The sequence below is a fragment of the Carlito syrichta genome, unplaced genomic scaffold (assembly GCF_000164805.1).
Source record: "Carlito syrichta isolate Samal-C Ts95f unplaced genomic scaffold, Tarsius_syrichta-2.0.1 Scaffold123517, whole genome shotgun sequence".
Taxonomy (NCBI): Eukaryota; Metazoa; Chordata; class Mammalia; order Primates; family Tarsiidae; genus Carlito; species Carlito syrichta.
The window spans coordinates 218,511-243,013 of NW_007067613.1; the positions used below are offsets into that span (position 1 = coordinate 218,511).

General features: G+C 41.4%; 1 protein-coding gene across 2 annotated transcripts in view; it reads right to left on the reverse strand.

Annotated features, from left to right (window-relative positions):
* TBC1D5 (TBC1 domain family member 5) overlaps window positions 1-24,503 on the reverse strand; it is a 317,366-nt gene that overhangs the window by 207,054 nt on the left and 85,809 nt on the right. For both annotated transcript variants that reach the window (XM_021707719.1, XM_008048448.1), the window contains exons 3-6: window positions 15,474-15,582; window positions 13,967-14,056; window positions 13,788-13,862; window positions 10,803-10,870 (exon numbers count right to left, since the gene is read on the reverse strand). In XM_021707719.1, coding sequence (XP_021563394.1) covers window positions 10,803-10,870; window positions 13,788-13,862; window positions 13,967-14,056; window positions 15,474-15,582 — 342 coding nt within the window. The remainder of the gene's footprint in view (window positions 1-10,802; window positions 10,871-13,787; window positions 13,863-13,966; window positions 14,057-15,473; window positions 15,583-24,503) is intronic.

Below are 24,503 nucleotides of genomic sequence, written 5' to 3' on the forward strand. Positions count from 1 at the left end.
AATAACTGATGCTATCCCATATTTCAAAAGCAGAAAATCAAAACAAGCACTCATCCAAATTTTTAAATGAGCTGATGAAAACTCCCTAGAATACGATTACACACCAAAATAACTATCATACCTTACTGTGCTTTATTGTTGTGTTAAAGGAAAGCTGAACAATCAAGCCAAGACCATAAAGAGGAACAACGTGATCAGGAATAAAAGGAGATACACTAAAAGACACCATTCTTTTTCTTCCTGTGTTCCCTCTTTGGTGATGATTTCATCATTTTCCCTAGTTGACAAAACCTGTTTCTCCTCTTTCCAGGCACACAGCAGGATTTAATTTCCCAACTTTCTCTTCAGTTAGATGTGACCATGTGACTGAAGGTTAGCCAATGGAATGAGAGGGGAAGTTATATGTGATCACAAAATACAACCCCCTCCTCCCCACCGGCAGGCCCCTGAACATATGTCCCCTTTCAGCTGGAAAGGACGAACAAGATCATGGCGGAGACCTGAGACGCCCCATGTGGACTGCGGTGATTTCTGAAATGTGTCTGTAAGTTCTTTCATTCTCACGGCACAAGAAAGACTTAGCTTCTGTCAGTCTCCCTTTCTTCCTGGGATCGCTCGACCTTGAGAACATGTCCTCTGGAGGAGGACCCTTGAGCAGCACCAAGGAAAGATCCAAGAAGTGGAGCCAATGGGTCCCCAACCCTGATAAGTCATCAAGTGCCTGCAGCTTCAGATAACATCTAACTGCAATCACACAAGATACTCCTATGCCAGAAAGCTGCTTCCAAACTCCCAATATGCAGCAACTACGAAATAATCAATGGTTACTGTTCTAAGCCAGTACATTTAAGCTGACTTCTTACGTAGCAAAAGATAACTAATAGAGGTTTTGATGCCCCAAAACTGGGATGCTATTTAAAAAAACAAACACACACACACAAATTCCTAAAATATGTGTTTGCAATGATGGACAGAAGCCAGAAGGATCTTCAGGAGAGCAACAATGAAAAACTGGAGGGTATGAGAAAGACTGAGAGCAAAGGCAGACAGTCTACAAGGACACAGCTGGGCGGGCTTAGAAGAAAGTGAGGACAACACTGCAGACCCAGTAGGGAAATAACTCCTGAGGAGGCAGTGGCAGGAGGTCTGGAACAGGGCCGCCTCTGGTTATGCGGAAAACAGAACATGCTCCTAATAAATGTAGTGAAGTAGCTCAGGAGATACGCAGGCAGAGTGCTGCAGGTGCTGCCTGGGTTTTTCACACTACTTACAGCAGAATGAAGAAGAGAAAAAAACAAAAAAAAGGAAGAGCTGGAAACACAAAGGTGCTAGAACTTGCTGGGTTTGAAAATAAGAAGTTTTCTCATTCCCAGTCTCTCTAGTAAGCAAATGACATTCCCACACTGCTTCTTGGGCAAAGATCAAACCTAAGACAAAGACAGAAAGACAAGATCTCAAGATGAAACCATGGTTGTGACTGCAAATCTCTTTAACCTCTCAGAAAGCTCTAGGACAATGCCCAAGAGAACCCCTAGTCAGACGGAAGGCCCTCAGAAAGACGTGCAAAGCACGCTGCACAAAGCCTCTGCAGCTGGAGGTCAGGGATGCCACCAAACATCCAGGACTGCACATAACAGCCTCTCAAAACAAGTCACTGGTCCAAAATGTCACGACTCCCAAGGCTGAAAAAACCTGCATTTAACTATACGAGGCCAGAGCAGAAACAACGGCTACTGATTGAGTCCCCACCACTTTTTGAGTAAGATCTGAGATACCGCTTCATTTGTGGATCTGCCCCGTTGGCCTTACAGAAGTTTTGCATACTGAAGGCACGTAATAAATGTTTCTTAAATTGAAGAAAGCTTCAACCTAGGCAAACAAGATTAGCATAAAGTATGAAGCAGTGACATGAGCAGACCCTGAACATTTACCATCACACAATAAGAAAGGGATTGGCAGTAGAGGGCCACTGTGGGGGTGGGCAGGGAGGGTGTGGAGGGGAGCACACGACATCCATAAGGGGACCTGATCTCAAACCAGGTGAAGTGGGGACCAAAGGGAGGCCCAGACTTTACCTGTATGATGACCCCACTTGTATACCTAAATCTGAATTGTACCTCACATCTTTAAAATAAAAAAATAATAAAAATGTTCTGAAAAGTACTGAGGAGTGGAGAGAGCTGAAGTCCCAGGTTCTATTTCCATTTTGGCCACTAACACTTACATTTGCTTATTCACGTCCTATTCTTTATGAGCTTCAACTTTTCACCTTTGCAAAATAAAGGACTTAACCAGATTCATGACACAAATGCCTATAATGGGTGCCAGGAACTAAGAAACATGAAGATGCAAAACATAAGAACTTAGAACTCAAGAAAATCTAGGAGAGAAAATACAGATTTTACAGATAATTTTAAAAGATGGTAATAACAATAAAATATGCATTTATATTAAAGAACAGAAGAGGCAGTCTTGTCTTTATTAGAATCTTCAACTTCTAGAACAGTAGCTGGCACATAGTAATTTCTCAAGTAGCATTTGTTGAATGAATAAATACACCTCCAAACCTGTAAACACCAAACCAATAAAAAAGGAAGAGCAAGTCTATGAACTCAGGACTGTGGATGTGAAGGCAACGCAGAGGGAAAGTCTGAGCAGATTCTGCTGTCTTCAGTTGATTTTGCAAGTAATAAAGAGAAGAAGGACATGCAGCTTTATTATTCGGTCAACAGGAGGTGAATACTGATTTTTTTAAGTCAAAGAAAAAAAACTAGTTAATCTATTATGATGACAGTGGGTAGGATTCAGCCCAAGAAAACAGTAGAAAAATCTCCACGAGTCCCACAAGAAAGGTGGGAGTTTGAAACCACAGCATAGTTGAGAAGATTCAGCAGAGGTGCAGGGGTTACAGGATCCATGGGGGAGGGAAGGGGCAGAAGTGACGGGATCCATAGGGGAGGGAGGGGCAGGAACGATGGGACCCATGGGAGGGGCAGGGATGAATGGATCCACGGGGAGGGCAGGGGCAGAGGTGACAGGATCCATGGGGAGGGGAGGGGCAGGGGTGATAGGAACATGGGGGAGGGAGGAGCAGGAATGATGGGACATATGGGAGGGGCGGGGGCGGGGGCAGGGGTGACAGGATCCACTGGGAGGGCAGGGGCTGCAGGTAGAAGGCGGGTCTGTCACCATCCAAGTCCAGATTTCCATCTTTGTTACCACGTGCCTCAGGCACGTCACATGTTCTTTACCCCACTGCCTGGCCGCCTCCAAAAAAAAAAAAAAATCCCAAACAAAAAGGCTTTCTGCTCCCACCAAAAAGGAGAAAAATTAGGAAAAAAATATTCAGGCAGATGAGTGTACTGTGCATGCATGTGAAGTGCAGAACTGTGTCACAAATACACAGCTTACTTTGCAGGTTTTCAACAATTAAGAAGAAAATTAAAAGAAATTCCCAACATTTCCCCTGGAATCCCAAGTAACTTCAATTCCAGATGGGCCTGAACATTCTGAAAAGACTGGGTTACGCAACCCAACAGGCCAGGCCAACCGGGAATATTTCAGAATGGGATATTACTTTACCATGTACCACACTTTACTTTTTTAACCTCATAACCATACAAACCTACAACTATATACACATAGTCCCAGAAAACCTACTTAGAACAAAGAGCATCTAAAAAGCAAAGCTCCACTGGTCAGCCGCTGGGATAGCACAGTGTGTGGCCCCAGGCACCACAGCGCCTGAAGCCGCGGAGGCCAGGAACGCCACGAAGGCCAGGAACACCGCGAAGCATTGGAGCACTACAACTGCATGTTCTGCAGCCAATAAATCTGTATTTTCATGCAAATACTGAAAAAAATCGTTAAGTTTTTAAAAATCTCATAAATTAGAATAAATATGTGCTAAGAATCTGCATGCTTAAATCAAACAAAAATGAGAAAAATACACTTCAGTGCAGGAAAACGCATTTCTAAATATATAAATTACATGGCAATTATTTTGTTTTTACCTTAAGTGTCAAATAAGGGAGGACTACAGGCCATTTGACAGAAGAATTCTTTCTCATATTCCTGAAAATCTGTTTTCCCCTCTTTAATATTTAAGAAACACACACACAGGTTGCCGACAACTCTTAGAGAGCGGCTTGTGTTGTAGTTTTCACGTTCTCGGCTGTGAACAAGTGCATATGTGAGGGCTGGTCGTGCATGCACAAGCATGTACTCTGCCTGCATCGACTAGAACCACAACACAACACCACGCACATCCACTCATTCATGTGTGCCTGCAGTCCACCTCGAGGAGATGGCAAATATAAATACAAGCTGCTATTTTGGTGTGATCACAAGAATATGGCAGCTTGTATTTTTTTTTTTCTCTTTAACATTTTAACACTGGGCAGATTGTCGGCATTAACACACACCAAAATCAATTCTGCTCTGCAACTGCTTGTGAAATCTTTCTTCCCTGAGGAATTTGTTTTTTATTTAAATAAAAAATGGGCTTGGAGGAAACTATGTATTAGGACATCTTAACTTTGTAAAGTGTGACAATCAATAGCCCAAAGTACTGAGAGTATTTCTTACAAAATGGGAACCTAGGAAGATGGTCTTTAAATAAAAAACAAAAAACAAATCAGTAAACTAACTCTGTGAAATCACTTTTGTATATCATTAATATAGAAAAAAATTTCAAAAATGATCTAGTTTACATCCACATACTACAATATAATATAAGTACACTTAACCAAAAACTTAGATAAGACTTATATACTATACACACTCATAGAGTTTTCTTAAGGGGAGAAGAAAAAAAAAAGTAAATATTTAGCACAGGCCGTATCTAAAAGTTCACCATGAATAAAAAATTTAATGTAGACATTTACATCATATACTACACAAAATGTAACAATAATCATCTATGCAATGCTGTCCAGTGGAACTGTCTGTAATAATGGAAATGTCCTATATATGTGCTGTCCAATATAGTAGCCAGTAGCAGTTGAATGCGAATATTGTGAATGAACTAAGTTTTTAATTGTATTGAACTTTATTTTAAATTTATTTTTTTATTTTTTGAGTCACTCTATCACCCAGGCTGGAGTACAGTGACACACCACCCCAGAGTCAACTGCTGAGCTCAGGTGATCCTTCCACTTCAGCCTTCCAAGTAGCTGGAACTACAGGCACGCACTACCACACCTGCCTCATTTTGTGATTTATTGTTAGATACAAGGTCTCACCAAGTTGCCCAGGCTGATCTCAAACCCCTGGGCTCAGCAATCCTCCCGCCTCGACCTCCCGAAGTGCTGAGATTACAGACTTGAGCTACTGTGCTCGGCCTATTTTAAATCAAAATAACCATATGTGCCTGGTGTCTGCCAAACTGTATACAGCACACATCTATAATTTTTTTTAAATGTTTAGTAATTATTAATAAATCAGCAAAATATCAAACAGGACTCAAGAAAAACTAAGGAGACAAAGTTTGCTTAAAGAGATTATGTTTGAAGGGTGACTCACAGTGAAACTATTAACAAAAGGAGGCATTAAATGAGAAAGTTGTATCTTTAAAAATCTAACCATATCATGGAGATTCAAGTAGGAACCAAAGTAATTAGCCGATGAATGAGCTATCTAAAATGTTAACTACAATCACTAGAAACACTAAAGATCAAAAATTAGAGATGATGATAACATATCCAACAGGCAGTCAGGTAAACTTTTAAATATGCTCAAAGTTACAATGACAAAAGTAAGTTAAATAACTTTACTCATTTAATTCAAGAGAGAAGGAGAACACGTTTGAAGAAAAGATGAGACTGTTTGGCAATAGCTTATAAGTATGTTAATCTGCAAATGATGTTATAGATGCTGTGCATATATTTTTAGAATAGACCTTGATAGACCAAATAACAGACTTCTTTGGCATCTAATATAGAAATGATATTTTATCCTGAACTCATCATTTCCTATCATTTTAAATAATGTTGAATTTCATTTAATGTTACAGCTTTTGAAACATGGCAAAATTTGTTCCGAACAGACAATTCAAGTTCTAAATTAGCACTGTTGCAAATTGGAAGTTCCTTGATTTACCATTTGATTACCAGTTGTTTCAGTAATAAAAATGGGAATAGTAACAACCTCATTAGGTTGAGGTAAGGAACAATTAATTGAAATGAATGCAAAACCTTTGAGGCAAAAAAGGGTTAGTGACACAAGAGAATATTAAAATTAGTTGAAGGGGGAGATAATATTTAATAGGTACACAGTGACATATCCAGATCAAATAAATTCAATAACGATGGCAAAAATACAGATCATGAAATCAAATTATTTTGTTTAAACTTAAACTAGAAGGTTGACAATAGTATTTTTGTAAAGTGTGCTTATGTCTCTGAAGACTTAAAAGATCTAGAGATAATTACTAAAACTGAACAACACTAATTATCAGCGGTAAGATTCACAATCAATGATCATTCATTAAGCATCAACTTGGCTATGCACGGCCAGACAAAAAAAGGCCAAGGTCCACGCCCACGAGGGGTCTACCATCAGACCTGAGAGACGAGGCCCAGGTAATATAAGAGCTCAGGTCCATGCCCACCAGGGGTCCGCCATCAGGCCTGAGAGACAAGGCCTGGTTAGCATAAGAGCGTCTATAGACATTGCAGCCATCACTGTGCTAGCCATATCGCACTGTCACCTTTTTCTTGCTTTCTCTGTTGGACTTTAAGCTTCTCAAGGATCCGTGTGATACTTAGCTTGGCACACTGAGGAGATTAAAATGGAAGTACTGAGTACATTGACAGAAGGACTTAAGGACATGTAAGACCAAACAAAATTAAATAATATCATTAAGAAGTTATTAAGCCTTTGGGAGGCTGAGGTAAGTGGATTGCCTGAGCCCGCGGGTTTGAGACCCGCCTGGGCAACTTGGTGAGACCTCATCTCTACAATAAATCAAAAAATCAGCCGGGCATGGTAGCGCGCACCTGTAGTTCCAGCTACTTGGAAAGCTGAGGCAGAAGGATCACTGGAGCCCCGCAGGTGGAGGCTGCGGTGGCCGGGAGCGGCCACTGCACTCCAGTCTGGGTGACAGAGACTCCAACTCAAAAAAAGTTATTAAGAAAACCGTCTAGAACACAGAATAGGCGCAGCTGATTTCCAGTGGTAAGGCCGGCAAATGCTTCGTGACCTTAGTCATGAACTCAGGCAGGAGGCGGAGTTGTCAGGAACCTAACAGGAATCAGTGGGGGAAGCAGCGTTCCTGTGGAGGTAAAAGCATAGAAAGTCCAAAGCGTGGAAAAAGGAAGAGTAATGCCAGACACTCTGGTCGAAGGGGAGCTGGGTGTCAGGAAAGCTGAGTAAGTCCATTCTTCTGCAGACAACAGGGAGTCACAGAAAGTCTGGGCAAGCAAGCAGCATGACAGGACTTGAAGCGAAAAGACACTAGATCCAAATAGAACAGCCATCTAAGAGACTGTAGGTCGGAGGTCAAAAGGACCTGAAGAGGGGCAGTAAGAACGGAACAGAGCTGAGGAACGTGAGAAAGTCACACGCAGTAAAACAGAAGATACATTTAAAACAGAAAACGTACATCCCCTCCCATCCACGCCTGTCTCCCCGACATCCCGCCGTGACTTGACCTGGAACACTGCCAGCCTCTCACTGCTTTCCAGGTCCCTCTCTCACTCCACCCTCGCTCGCCACAGGGCAGCCACGATCTGCTGGGCGTTCACAGCCCTGCTCGGTGCCCTCCAGCAGCCTCCCGCTGAACGACAACCAAGTCCAGACTTCTTCCTGAGGCCTGCAAGACCCTCCGGCTTCTGCTGCCCTCTCAACCTTGTCTTCACACCTGCTGGATGCAGCCACGCCTGCCTTCTTTTGGTTCCTCCACGCACTGAGCTCGTCTTCATCAGGGAAGGGGCACTGGCTGCTCCCTCTGCCTGGCGTGCTCTTCGCATAGCGGCCTTTAAACTTTTTCACATCTCGGCTCACATGTCATCTTCTCTGAGACAGCTTCACGGCTCCCTGTTCCTAGCATGGCCATCCTGCTGGTCCTTGTCCCTCTAACTAGCCTCTACCCTGCTTTATTCTTCTGGGCACTGGTCACCTTCGTACTTATCCTCCTTGTTCAGACAGGCTTGCTGTCTCACACCCTGAAGTTCACGTTCTGGGATACCAGGTCTCCGACTGTGTTGTTCACCACTCCACTGCCCCCAATGCCAAGAGCAAGCCTGGAACACAGCAGACACTCAACATGGATTTTTTACAAAGCCAAAATTCTGATCACAGAGGCTAGTGAACAAGTAATGCTGCATCATCTTCTCCAAGCTGTACTTCTTTTCTTTTCCTGTTGTATTATGAACCACCTCACAAAGTAGACTAAAAAATGCAGATTTTAGATGGTGTGGTATCTTATCAAGATGCAAAGCAGCAAAATTATACAAGGTATTCAACTTTTGCTGCAAAATAATTTGGTGGCCTTAAAATAAGACTGACCAGCTTACCCTACAAGCGAAGTTATATTTGCCACAAAATTTATACAGAAATCGCAAGGAAAGCAGTGGCTCGCTCCTGTACTTTGAGAACAATTTGGGAGACCGAGGCAGGAAGACTGCTTGAGCCCAGGAGTTCGAGACCAGCCTGGGCAATACAGTGTGACCCCATCTCTACAAAACCCAAAATTAACTAGGTGGCGGGGGCATGCATGTAGTCCCAGCTACTTGGGTGGCTGAGGTGGAGGGATAGCCAGAGCCCAGGAGGTCAAGGATGCGGGGAGCTGTGATTGTGCCATTGCACTCCAGCCTGGTGACAGAGTGCGACTCTCACTCAAAAAGAGGAGAAAGAAAGAGAAAGGAAAAGGCAAGGAGAGGTGCTCTAAATGAGAGAGCCGTGGGAGACCTTCCCTCCCTGTGCTATAAGCCCCAGGTCTGGCTGACTCTGTTGACCTGGTTTGCCATGTTAATTAAAATATACCACAGGAGATAAATTTTAGGGGAAAAATTCACTCTATATATGTATCTGTGTGTATTTTGTATTCTTAAAAGAAAAATACGTAGAAAATATAAAAGCTCTCGAGTACTAACACTTTCTTACATAACAAAGCAGAAATGTCTAAGCTAAACAACCAGAAGAGTGAACAAGCTCCCACGCCACTTCCTGTTGGGTGTGGCTATCTGAGTTTTCTTTTCTCCCTTTCCTGCTATTTTCTTGAACCAGTCTGGACCCCATGGGCTCCAGCTGTGACTGTATCAGTGCCTCGGCACCTCCATTTTCTTTTGCTATCTGTAGAGAGTTATTATAATCCTGCTCAGATAGAGCAGTCTGAAGGTGTCAAGTGTCTTAAGATGACTCCCTGTTTTAAAAAGATGACTTACTGCTTGGTTAGCAGTGTCTACTGCACATTTTATTTTCCGAGGCCTGTTACACTACCACTGACTACCCACCTACCTGCTTAAATGATTAACGAGGAAATTCCTTCGTTTTACTCAAGGATTCATTGAGTACCTCCCCTGTGCCGGCACAATGCTGCTCCACCTTCTGCAACTATATACTAGAAATCAAGCACTACCAGTCAACGCCTCTGGGAGTAGCTTCCTCATAAAAAGAGGTTACTCCAGAGTTGCATGCATAACTCAGGCTAGCAAAAGTGATCCCCTGCCTTCCAACCCACATCCACTAACACTGCCAGTTATTAGCAGTTTTGCTGTACTCTAAATCCATGATGGCTCTGAATTCTTTTCATTTTAAAATACAAAATCTTACTCATTAAACACGTAGTACAACCTTAACTACAGTCCACGTCGCCTCACCATTCAGTGTTTGGGACGAGGAAAGAGATAAGTGTCAGAGGCCAGAGGCCTTAACATTGTAACAGATGAAGCAGGAACTGAACGAGGAGGGGTGCACACAGGCAGAGCTACAGAAGAGTCTGGGGGACACGAGGAGCCCCACAACTGCTCTTACCTGGCTAATCCCAGATCCCAAGGATTACATCAAATTCACTGAAGTGCATATAATGGTTCACAGTTTGAAGTGAAAGTCTATCTAACTTACTATCTTTACTGTACATACTTATTAATCCACAAAAGTCCTGTGAAGGTGGTTACTGTTATCCCCACTGCACAGAAGAGGAAGCTGAGAGGGAACTATGTTGACAGTAACCTCCCTAAAATTACAGCAGATGGCAGCTAGGACACTCCCAGGATCTTCTGACAAAAATTCCATGTTCTTCACCCTGTATGACTCAGAAAGATGAGTTCCCATATATTAAAGATATGGATATCAGCTACAATCTCAGTAAGAGAATGGTAAATTCTGGGTAGACTGAACAAAGAGGTTGTTTGCAACCCTAAATAGTTTCAAAAGGCAGAGAAATATGGAGGGTAAGAATAATAACTGTCATTTAAAAAGCAATTTGGTGAGAAAGAGATTCAAATTCATAAATCGAGATAAAATTTTTCAAGCAATAACAATATAATGACTGCACAATATCACCTTACACAGATGCACATGACTTCAAACTGGAAATTAATAAAACTAATTAAATATTATTGTAAGATAATCAACATTATAAATACAATTTACTCTGAAAAAGGGAACATAGAAATCTATACTGTAAGAACAGAAAATAATACTTATTTTCACAATTTAGTCCAAAAAAGTTTGTTATTAACACAAGTAGAAAACTACATTCAATTAAAACTCTCCTATAGATTTAGTATCTGCTAAAGTTACAAAAGGATAACACCTATTTGAATTACTGAAAGTAACACATAAACAGTTCTACATACGTTCGTTTGACATCCTGTTCAATCATTGATCGAAGTTCCTTATCTTGGAAGAATTTGTTCCAAAGACTCTGAAAAAGGAAAATAACCTACTTAAAATAACTTCACATTTTTGCTTGACTTTCATGATTTCAATTTAATAATTTAAGTGATTAAATTTACTTTTCTCTGAGTTATTCAAATTGGAGGTAGGAAACCTGACAGTGGGATAATTTTTATTAAAATCTAGCTTTAGTTCAGAAATACATCCTTATTCTAACATCGATATTCCCAGTTTGATACAACTGAATATGGCCAGCCCTCCTTATTTATGGGTTCCACATCCAAAGGTTCAACCAACTGTGGATCGAAAAATATTGGGAAAAAAACAAAATTAGGAAAATATAAAAAATAATACTAAAAATAAGACATGATAAAAATCAAAATAAAACATATTTTCAAAATGAAAAATAATACAAATCGGGGTCAAGCATGGTGGCTCACACTATAATCCCAGCACTTTGGGAGGCTGAAGTGGGAGGATCATTTGAGGTCAGGATTTTGAAACAAGCCAAGGCAACGGAGTGAGACCTTGTCTCTACAAAAAATTCCAAAAATTAGCTGGACGTGGTGGTGCATGCCTGAAATCCCAGGTACTTGGAAGACCAAGGCAAGAAGATCGCTTAAGCCCAGGAGTTTAAGGTTACATGTGAGATATGACGGTACTACTGTACTCCAACCTGAGTGACTCTGTCTCAAACAAACAAAAAAGCAAACAAGCAATTAAATAAACTAATATAAATTTTTAAAACAACCTTTTATACCATTTACATTGTATTAGGCATTAGAAGTAATCTCAAGATGATCTGAAGTATATGGGAGAATATACTTCATAGGTCATATGGAAATATCATGACATTTTGTATAGGGGGTTTGAACATCTGCATATTTCAGCATCCATGGTAGCCATGGGGGTCCTGGAAGCAACCCCCACGGATACTGAGGGACGCCTGTACATCCTTAATATTTCTTTTTTTTTAAATATATCAATATTTTTTATTTTGATATTGTGGGGTACAGTTAAGGGTTAGGTAATATGCTTCATTCAGGCACCCTTGTTGATAAGGGGTGTTTCCCCATCCCCAGACAGATATTACTACCGTTAATCCCACCTCCCTTCCCCTCCCTCACCCCATAGTTTCCTACCACTGTCAGTCCTTTTTTTATAGTATTACAATGGATATTCAAGGTCCACTATATGAGTGAGAACATGTGATACTCAGATCTTTGTTTCTGTGAGAGGTCACTCAGTATTATAGACTCTAGTTACAACCAGGTTGCTGCGAAATTCATGATTTTGTTCTTTTTTATGGCTGCGTAGTATTCCATTGTGTATGTACCACATTTTTTTAATCCAGCCCTCTTTTGATGGACAGCATGGTTGATTCCAGGTTCTTGCTATTGTGAACAATGCTGCGATAAACATACGTGTGCAGGTATCTTCATATGAACAGACACTTCTCAAAGGAAGACATTCGAAGAGCTAGCAGACACATGAAGAAATGTTCAACCTCACTAATCATCAAGGAGATGCAAATCAAGACCACACTGAGATACCACCCAACTCCAGTCAGAATGGCAATTATCAGTAACTAAAAAAATAACAATTGCTGGAGAAGGTGTGGTGAAAAGGGAACACTCCTACACTGTTGGTGGGAGTATAAACTAGTGCAACCTCTGTGGAAAACTGTGTGGCGATTCCTAAAAGCTCTAAATATCGACCTCCCATATGACCCCACAATCCCCCTACTGGGAATATACCCTGAAGAACTCAAATCACTCTATAAAAAAGATACCTGCATCCTTAACATTTCTATGATCTATCAAAAATGAAAGACACTTTTCACTGCTGTACACTACTGCCTACTATCCTATAATCACAGAAATGTGCTGGATTAAAGCAGGACCCATGGGCCAACTGACCTCAACTTGAACCTGACCTGAATTCCCAATAAACTAAGAAAGATATGTAATATTTTCTATAAAGCTTGATTTGATAAGCCTGTAGGTTTTAATGTACTTTTTATTTTATTTTTTATTTTTTGAGTTGGAGTCTCACTCTGTCGCCCAGACTGGAGTGCAGTGGCCGCTCCCGGCCACCGCAGCCTCGACCTGCTGGGCTCCGGCGATCCTTCCGCCTCAGCCTTCCGAGTAGCCGGAATTACAGGCATGCGCTACCACGCCCGGCTGATTTTTTGATTTACTGTAGAGATGAGGTCTTGCTGCCCAGGCGGGTCTCGAACCCTCGGGCTCAGGCAATCCACTCACCTCAGCCTCCCAAAGGCGCGGGATTGCAGGCTGAGCCACCGAGCCCGGCTTAATGTACTTTTTAAAATGTGAATTTAAGGGAAAGTCTTTAAAATTACTTAATATTTTATGCTCCTAAACCAAAGACTCTATTATACTCGTTATATACATCAAAAACAAGAAATGCTAACATTATGCATTAAATGGGAAAAAATTTCGGTTCTCAGGTAAATCGGAGCAGCAACAATTGAAGGAAGTTGTATCATATCTCTGAAGTGGTAACTGTTCCTCGTCTTCCCTGGAGTAGGAGTAGAGGTAGACATGCCTACCTTCTCCCGACGTGTTTTAAGTGTCGCCCCAGACTCACTGCTCTTCCTGGGAGCGAACCTCGCCAAATGAACCCTGCTCTATGTTCATTCCTCAGCCACCGAGGCCCCGGCAACCTTGATAAGACAGGCCTGTCCTCATCCCAACCTCAGTTCCTACAGAGCCCCGGGACTTCTCCGCCACGCCATTCCACAGGAACAGGTAGGACATTCCCTAAGCACTGTGTGTACATAGCAGAGACAAGTTTCCACAAGGTACACGGAGGCAGGAAACGGCTGGCGCGAAACACTGGCTTTCCGGGCGACAGACAACCAGTCAGACAGACACGCCCTTCTGGGCAAAAGAGGCGGAGACGGCAATGAGGTCGCGCTTTACCCCTTCGTCCTGTGACAGCGGGTTATTGACCATCAAGTCCTGCTGACCAACAGCCTTCCTCGGGTTTGTAATGTGCTGGCGAAGAAAAGAAAACACACGCACGGGGTCAGAGGCTCCTGGACCTTACGCGTACATAAGAAAGAAAACAATGACGCTAATTCAATGTACTATTTACTTACTATTTCTTTAATGTTGTTATACCACGCTCTAAATTCATTAATTCTACTTATCCACTGACTTTTATCTTGAGGAAGAACACAAAGAAACAGCTGTCAAGAAAAAAAGAAGAAACTTTCCTAAAAATCATGAGATAAAGTGTGAAATTATGCCAGCCAGAATCACCTGAAAATTGAAAGAGATATAATATTTATGGTATTTTGTATTCATATCATCTCAACTCCCCGTACTTATATTGGGGATAATTAAGAAATAAAGAAAAAGAAACATATAATCAGAAAATTCAAAAAATGAACAAAGAACACAAAACAGGACCTCAGAAGCTACACCACAAAATGAAATCTACAGGTTTTAATATATAAAAGGAGGAAAAATAGTGAGGTTCAAGTGTAATTCACATTTAGATTCTCATCCAAACAGAGTGTCAGAGGCTAAGGTCCCGTTAGAGACGGCCTGGCTTAAGGTTCTGTCTTAGACAAGCAAGCCAAGGACAGCAAAGAGCAGGCTGAGGACCAGGGACACAGCTGAGATGCAAGGACATTCCTGTTCCAGCAAAAAAAATGTAATTTTCAACTGGCAATCAGCGTAAGAAAATCACAAGCATTCTTAAAAAGACAAATTTGATTTAATTTAGTTTAATACAAGGCTAAAATGAATCTGGGTTTAGGTTTATTTTTAGCAGATGAAGTATACTAAAAGTTAAACAGGGAATGGGGGTGGGACACAAATATTTGTATACAAATATTCTAGCAGCAGGTCTCCTGCCTTTACTGCCTTTATCTAAAAGAAGAAAAATGTATTTTAATTATTAAATCTAAATTATTAAATCTGAAACTGTCTAATACATCATGTGTTTCTTACCTAGTTTGCTTGCACAGACTAGCATGCCCAATTTATGCTGATAACCCTAAAAACTTTTGACAAAATTCATTTTAGAACTGAGTCTAAATCTAAACATATTCATTTTTGGAGAACAAAAAGATAAGATTTCAAAGTAATCAAAAAGAGAACTGCCGATTACTATTATTAGTTTTGGTAACCAATGGCCCTTTCGCTCCGAAGGACCCAGTGTCCTTCCACTGCTTCTTGCTGTCACTCAGGATTTCTAGCAAAATAAATTTGAAAAACCTTTTCCATCTGCTATTTATGAGAAAAAAGGGAAGAGAACTAAATGGTGGCAACTGACGTAAGGGGGACCTGAACAGTGCCCCCCCCCCACTCCCTTCTCCTGCCCAGCTCCCAGAATTTCTACCAAGCCTTTGGGAACCTAAGAGTGGTGCTCTGAGTTCTGCACCACCAAAACAGATGAAAAGATAAGTCACTGCACGGGGCTCTGTCCCCATCGGCAGCTCCTCAGAACTAAGGTAGCTCAGCCTTGTTGGTAAATATCCTGCAAAGGACACACACCAACGGCCAAACGGGCGATCCCACAAGGCTGATCTTCCAGGGCACCGGGTAATGTGCTGATATATTGCAACCACAAACTGTAAATAAATATTTTCTTCTTACCTTCCAGCAAATGCTGCGGAACCTGCTGCTTCTCAGCTGCCCATTAATCCCCTTCTGCCTTATTGTTGCCAAGTAATTGTTGTTTACAAATAGTTCTTCCCATTCTTTCCTGTATGAAGAAACCAAAGCATGGGGATCCTTTTGTTAAAATTCTTCTGCTTGCAGAGGAGTGCTACAGGAAATTAATTTTAAATAAGTCTAAGAAATGCAACTTTTAAAACATATATATTTAGTTGTGTACTGTTTCTGAATGCATGGCTGTCTTTTTGGACACAGTTCTTCTGTAGATTTAATGAATATGTAGATAGCTATAATTACGCCAGCTACTGAAATTTGCAATGTCTCGGAGGCTATTCCATTTCCTCTAAAATGTTGATAGTGCAGTTCAGTGAATAAACAAGTAAAAAATGAATATTAATATAAATAGATGACTAGCCACTGACAAAGACATACCTGCTCCAAAAATATACAACAAAAAAGTGTCACGTGAAATATGTTTGAATGAACCTGTTTCTCTTTAACGTCAGGCTGGGCAGTTAAGTAAATAGAAGACCACTTCCTTCAACTGTTGGTGCTACTTGCTGTTGAAATCTCTGCGACTTCTTTCTACATGATCAGTTTTAAAATTTTAACAGGTGTGGGTAAATTTGAAACAAAACACCAAAAAATTAAAAAGACTCAATGTAAAAACTGTTAAAGGCAAGCCTGAGTACCTTGCAGTACCTATGGCTGGGGAGATAAACAACTGAATAAGCCTCCCAGGCATGCAGGCACCAGGGGCCTAACACCTGTGCCTCATTAATAGACAAGTAAAGCTGCTCTACTGGGAAACAATTGGAAATTAATTGTCCCAAACCATTTACTGAGATTGAATAAAGGAATTAGACCTGTATTCCCTACATCTTGCACCAAACTAAACCTGAAGAATCATCTGAGTTGCAGCTACTGAGATCAGCTTTATGATATTTCTCTCAAATTCCACCATGCCGCAATAAACTTATAATTTAACATTTGTTGTCAAAGCTGAAGCCCTGGCAGCAATCTCTTAACAAAGACTTCCTAAGAAGAAAGTCACAAAATCCTCAGTCATCCTTCTACTTGCATGCTGTTGTCACTGACCAGACCCTACTCATTGTGAGAAAGGACAACCTCGCACACAGGCTTAGCCATGAGCAGAACCCGCTGCACACCAAAAACTCGGGAACCTAACACTGGGCAAGATGGATCTTCTCTGTGCAGTTCCAGAAGAGAGACTGGAGACAGTGGGACTTTCCCTTCCACTATGAGCAGAACCTCCAGCCCTTGCTTGACTCGGTAGCACTGACCCTCAATTGCAGCAGGCCTTCTACCCGCAGGGACTTCTGGCGAAGTCTGCCAAACAGAACACACGCCAAACCGGATGAAGCACATTTCCATCGCCACCCATGGGAATTCCTTATTCTCATCACTCTATTAGTGAGGAAAAATAGCTTTTATTTTAACTTGCATTTTTACTATTAGTGAAACTGAAAAATATTCCTGTTTGGGAATATTCAGTTTATCCTTTTCCAACGCTTCTTTTCTTGTCCTGTGTCCATGGTAAGTAGGATAGGTGAACAGCTAAGAGCCAACCATGAGATCAACAGGACAGCAATGCACCAAGAAAAAGGAGGCAGCTTACTAGATACACTTGCCAAGCGTGCAAGCATGGGCGAGATTCTCCACCTCCCTGAGCCTCAGTTTCCTTAAATTGGAATGATAAGAACATCTATCCCAAAGAATGACTGCGAAGATTAAACGAATACATGAAAAGCCCTCTAAAGAATACTCAGCACTTAACACTTCTTTTTTCTTTTTTAAATTAAGAGACAGAGTCTTGCTCTGTCGCCCAGACTGGGTTCAGTGGCACAATCATAGATCACAGTAACCTCAAACTCCTGGGCTCAACAATCCAGCCACCTCAGTCTCCTGAGTAGCTGGAACTGCAGGGGCACACCACCATGCATAGCTAATTATGTTTACATTCTGTAGAGACAGAGTCTTGCTATGTTGCCCAGTTGGTCTCAAAACCCCAGCCTCAAGCAATCCTCCTGCCTCCACCTCTCAAAGCACTGAGATTATAGGTGTAAGCCACCACACCTGCCCCAAACTTTTAAAAATTAGTATTACTGTTAATAATAATATTGCTTTTATTTTAGTGTGCCTTATTGTTAATCCAAGAGAGAGGGTTTCATATATTAAAGACATCATACCTCTGCTGGTCGATTTTTTTAACCCAACTGTCTTGATTTTTAATACATAAAGCTTTTTAATTTGTATAAAGTTAAAATCAAAAATTACTTTCTCTAACTGATCAATCTATTGTTTTCCCTGACTTAATTCTTAGTTAATCCAAGATCAATGAAAATGTCATCAAAACTTTGGGGGCTTTGCTTTACCACTTAATTTTTTAATTTACATATATTTTTTTAACTTTTAATTTTTTATTTTAAAGATGTGAGGTACAATTCATCATTAGGTAAACAAATGTTCATTATGCAGGCACCCTTGTTGATGAGGTGTGCCCCCCCTCCCCAGGCAGATTCCCACTACTGCCAATTTGCTTTACCACTTTAACCCTTTTACGTTATCCATAACATTTTACGTATTTTCCATGTTCACACAACTGGAACACACACCCACATCTCATGTTACTCTAGCACATGGTCACGTCCAAAGAGAAGGAAGCAGTGAAAGCACAAGCACTGGAGGGAAGCAGGCACATCTCACCTCCTGACACGCCACTTGGCTGCACTTCACAGGTCCCGCATTTTTTGCAAATTGAGGTTTCTGGCACTCTGCATCTAACACGTCTACCAGCGTGAGCTTATGTTGTGCCTGTGTCACACTTCGTAATTCTCACAGTGTTTCAAGCTTTTTCGTTGTATCTGTGTTGGTGATCTGTGGTTGGTGTTCTCTGATGCTACTATTCTGACTGCTTTGGGTCACATGTACCACACATGTATAGGAATTTCACTGATCAATGTCCAACCACTCTATTGACCGGCTCGATTCTGGTCTCTCTTCCCTCCCCTCGGTCCTCTCTATTACCAGACACACAGCAGTATGGAAATTAGGCTAATTAAGAATCCCACAATTGCCTCTAGATGTCCAGGTGAAAGGAAGAGTTGTAGGTCTCTCAATTTAAATCAAAAGCTAGAAACGACTAAACTTAGTGAGGAAGGCATGTCAAAAGCCAAGTATGGCTGACAGCTAAGTTAGGCTGAAAGTTAGGGCTCTTGCCCAAGAATCAGCCAAGTAGTGAACGCCAAAAAAAAAAAAAAAAAAGTTCTCAACAGACCCCAAAAGTGCTACTCCAACATGTACCCCACAGCTCTAAAATAAAAAGTAAAAATAAGCACACCAAAAAACAAACAAAAACCCCCCACAAAAAAACCTACTCCGGTAAACACACAAATAATAAGAATGCAGCCCATGGATCAAGGAGTATTCTGACTTTCAAGTCTTAGTATATAAGATATATGTTTCATAGGCTACAGCTTCCATAGATACTGATCTTCTGATGCATCTGAGCAAAGGACACTGAAAGCAGCAGCTTAATTGCTAATATGGAGAAAGTTTGAGTGGTCTAGCTAGAAGAACAAACCAGCCACAATATCTCCTTAAGCCAAAGCCTACCCAGAGCATGGCCCTAACTCTCTTCCATGTCTTGAAGGCTGAAAAAGGCAAGGAAGCTGCCCAAGAAAAGCTGGAGGTTTACAGAAGTCGGTTCACATGGTTTAAGAAAAGAAACCAACTCCACGACATCAAAGTGCAAGGAGATACAAGTGCTGATGGCAAAGTTGCAGCAAGTTCTCCAGAAGGTCTAGCTGAGATCATTGTGAAGCAGGGTACACTAAACAACAGATTTCCAATGGAGAGAACGTATTCTATGAGAAGATCCCATGTAGGACTTTTATAACTAGAGAAGAGAAGTCAGTGCCCAGTTTCAAAAGACAGGCTGACTTTCATGTTAGGGGTTAATACAACTGTGACTTTCAGTTGACACGAATGCTCATTAACATTCCAAAAATCCTAGGGTCCTTAAGCATTATGATAAAGCAATACTATAGGAAAGGGAATGGCAGTAGTGGAAAACTGTCAGGGGAGGGGGGTGGGAGTGGCAGTTGAGGGAAACTGCTATGGGGGGGAGGGGCACACCTCATCAGCAAGGGTACCTGCATAATCAACGTTTGTATACCTGACCCTGAATTGTACCCCATATCTTTATAATAATTTAAAAAAAGAAAAAAAGAAATTATGATAGATCTACTCTTCCTGTGATGTGTAGACAGAAGAAGTCTGGATGACGGCACATCTGTTTATAGCATGGTTTACTGAATCTTTTAAGCCCACTGTGGAGACCTACTGCTCAGAAAAAAAGATTCCTTTCAAAATACTACTGCTTACTGACAACACACCTGGTCACCTAAGAGCTCTGATGGGGATATATAAAGAGAATAATGTTGTCTTCATGCCTGCTAGCACAGCATCCATTCTGCAGTCTGTGGATCAAGGAGTCATTTCGACTTTTAAGTCTTAGTATTTAAGAAGTACATTCCATAGGCTATCACTTCCATAGATAGTGGTCCCCTGATCCATTTGGGTAAACTGAAAACCTTTGGAAGGGATTCACCACTCTGGACACCACTAAGAACATTCATGGTTCATGGGAAAAGGTCAAAATATCCACAAGAGTCTGGAAGAAGTTCATTTCAATCATCATTGATGACTTTGAGGGGTTCCAGACTTAAGTGGAGGAGTTAACTGCAGATGTGGTGGAAATAGCAAGAGAACTAAAATTAGAAGTGGAGCCTGAAAATGTGACCAAATTGCTGCGATCTCATGACAGAACTTGAATGAATGAGGAGTTGCTTCCTAAGGATAAGCAAAGCAAGTGGCTTCTTGAGATGGAATCTACTGCTGGTGAAGATGCTGGGAACACTGCTGAAACGACAACAGAGGACTCAGAATATTCCATAAGTTTAGTTGATAAAGTAGCCATAGGACCGACTCCAATTCTGAAAGGAGTCTGACTGTAGGTAAATGCTGCCAAACAGCAGCGTGTCCTGCAGAGGACTCTTGTGAAAGGAGGACTCCATTGGTGAGACACAATTCACTCGTCTTATTTTTAAAAACGGCCGCAGCGACCCGCCTGCAGCGACCACCATCCTGAGCAGCCAGCAAGCATCAAAATCGAGGAAGACCTCTGCCAGCAAGAAGATTACAACTCGCTGAAGGCTCAGATGATCCTTAGCCATTTTTACAATAAAGCATTTTAAATTAAGGTATGTACATTATTTTAGACATAATAATAATATTGCACACTTAACAGACTACACTATCATGCAAATATAACTTTTATCTGCACTGGGAAACAAAAAACTTTGCGGGACTCCCTTCAGTGCAATACTTGCTTTACTGTGGTTCTGGAACGGACCCTGCAAGATCTCTGCGGTGTGCCTGTGCATCTCAGAAATTGTTGTTATGCTTAATTAGCTTGTGGTCTTTGAACAAAAAGTACAGAGCTCAAATGTACAGTATTTTGAATCCAAAAGGAATCATAATGTGTGAGACCTCATGAAGTCCCATGGCCTGAGAACACGAATAATTCCAGATAGGAGAGGGGAAAGGGAGGAGACAATGACTCCTTCTCTTTCAAAATCAGCTCCTAGTCAGAAGTGCAGTCGCAGCTGCTGGCTAGATTCACTGCCACCCTGTCAAGTTAAGCAGCCCTTTAAGGTCAAGTTACATACTACTTATGTAATGAAGGATAATTATTTGTTAGCTTAAATAAGACCCTGTACCTTGATTACAGTGTTGGTACAGAGAAAAGGAGACTGAGGCATGTGAATTGGAAACATTATCTCTGAAATTTACAATCATTGAAATTTATTCATGGGTACTTGCAGTTCTAATTAAGGCATAACATCTCAAACTGATGAGCAGCTCTAACAGCACAGGAGCATAAAGGCCATAAGATAATATACTAATTGTCTTTCTCTTCTACAGAGTAGTGTTTCATCAATAAACTGTGACAAAGAGTAAATATAATAAACATTAAGTGCCTACTATGTGCTTGACACTCAGAGAGGTATTTTTAAAACACATGAAGTTAAGCAGTGGACAGACGCATGTGTAAACCAATAATGACATAATTAATCAACGCACTCGGACAGTTCAGAGGCAAAAGTCATGGTCTATATTTAAACATCACCAGTTATTAGGTCGTGGTAGCATTATTTGTGTGGGATGCTGCTCCAAAGAACTGAACTGACAAGGTTAAGCAGATCCCCGAGGATAAAATGTTGAGACATTTAGCCCTTCTAGGGAAGGTGGGCCAGATGAAAGTTTTTACAGTCATAAACATAGTGGTGGGCCTGTTCCTGAACTTGAAGACATGGGGAAAAGAGTAAAAAATACAGAGGCGTCACTGCTGGATTTTTCTGATTTAACAAAAACAAAGGAAAAGAAGTTCCTAAACTTTGTTTCATAAAAATATACTTATTGGCCAGGTGTGGGGGCTCACACCTGTAATCCCAGTACACCGGGAGGCTGAGGCAGGAAGATTACTGCTTGAAGACAGAAGTTCGATGCCAGCCTGGGCAGCATAGCGAGACTCCACTTCTACAAACATTAAAACATTAGCTGGACATGGTGGCTTGCACCTGTAATCCTGGTTACTCAGTATTGCTTGGGCCCAGGAATTCAAGGTTATAGCTGGCATTGTATCACTGGACTCCAGCCTGGGTAACAGAGTGAGACCCTGTCTCTAAACACACACACACACACACACACACACACACACACACACACACACACACACACACGTGTGAGCGCACATGCACGCAGTGTACCTGAATAGCAAAAATCTGACAGTGATGCCATTAATGTACTAACAAACCATTTATGATATAGTATTTTAGGCAAATCACTTCTAACCTTCACAGCAACCCTCTTAGGCTGTGTAATTTTAGCCCCTCTTTACGAATGAAGAAAGCAGGATTCAGAAAAATTATATATCCTCAAGAGAAAAATGGAATGAGGATTACGACAAACATCCTTCTGGAATAACATGGACGGCCCGCAGCAAGGAACATGACGGCCCAGACGCGAAGGGCAACGACGGCCTCTTGCAGCAAGGCAAGGTAGAAATGTGCCCTCCGGGTTTTTCCTGAGAGTTTTATTTTTTGAGTAGCAAGTCCAAGGACACAGATAAGTTTTCACCAGCTGGACTGAGAAAAGTTAACAGCAGCTGCTGTGAGTAGTTAGGACAGGCCGGGCATTTAGGTGTTTAAATCCTTAACTGGAACAGATTAGAGACCGGGCCTCAAAAACGCCCTCAGCAAAGCATTCGTGCCATCTGGTGGTAGCTGCTCAACCTTGCAGACACTGGGTCCCTGAAGACCACCAGCATCCAGGCAGAGATGGGAGGTTTCACTCCTCAGGCCATGATTCAGAGACAAGTAGTGGCTGCCTTGGAAGCATTGGGTTGAGAAGGATTCAGTCTACCCCTGTGATTTGACGAAAACCATAGTGTGGCTGATTAAACGTGCTGGCCACGAGCGTTGCAATCATTTTCAAAAAGCGAAATCAACTTTTGCAGCTTAACTTTTGTTAAGCCTGCTGCATGCAATGGCTTTTAAAAAACACAGAAATCAATTAGAATAGGCCATGAATAAACACAGCTGATTATAAAGAGATATCTATTTCTCATCATGTATTTTAACGTAGAAATTTTCCAAGAAATGCACATAAAATTGGTGTGAAACTAGTACCTTCTACATTTCATTAATACTTTTGTAACCTACATGATGCCTAAATGACTGAATTAAGAGCTAATTTGGGACTAGAAAACTTCTAAATCATTGTCCCAAGTGGTGATACACGACAGAAAACACTAATTTTACACACATTTTATTTGACGGTTTCCACCCCATTTCCAGGCATCATTTGGACAGGGAACAATGTCTCTATGAGGCTAACTTGAGACAGCCAAACAACTACAACAGCGTCAAAGTGTTCAGAGGCTACATGCAGTCTAGCACTGCAGAGCTCTAATACTTGTTTAAAAACAGCTACTTAGGCTCCGACTACCGAGTGGATGAGACAAAGAACTGTCACCAGGGGGAAGCCCAACAAGTCACAGACAGTGGCAAAGAAAGAGGAAGGGGACACGCCTGAGCCTGTCTGGGGGTGTAATGGGGAGGTGGGAGAGGCAGCACTGGGATGACCAACGGCTGACAAGGCCAGCCAGCCAGCTGTGATTGTTCTAGAGACAACAGAACACAGAGGCTAGGGCAGTACGAGGTGGACTTCACGCAGGATTAGATCAGAATCAGGTGGGTAGAATAGCTGAAGCGGAGGAAGCACGAGGAAAGAAACCTGAATTTGCCACAAAAAGATTTCTACAGTTTTATGATCCTGAAGTACGTGCCAATGTGTGAAAAATTACCATATTAACTATGGTCACTTTCATTTTATCAAATAAAAGGGAAAAAGGAGATAATAAATTTTTTAAATCTGTCTCTAATCACATCAAAATATATTGGTGAAAAAATTTTTATCAATGCAAATACTGCACCATAATTCCAATATTACATTTAAGAGTATATGCTTTTATGCCATTTTACAAGTATAATTTTGAAAATACTGTTTTAAGCAGAACAAGGCACATCTACCTTAAAATCAATGGAATTATGAAAAGTGTAAATGAGGAATGTCAGCATCAGACTGTGAAGTGTGGCACCAGATATGGGTGAGCTACAACACTGGGGCTGCAGGTGCCAAGATCAACCAGATAAACACTGATGTTATCTATAATTACCTCATTTTTAGCTTAAATCACAGGTAATGAGGGAACTCAGAGTCTCTAAAAGGCAATTAGAAACTGTACTGGCTTTTTTGCTTCCTATATCAGGAATTTTAAAAAACTTACTTTTATTTAAAGCTTTTTTACTCTCCATAATGAAACGTCAGGGCATATCACGTGTGTGTGTGTGTGTGTGTGTG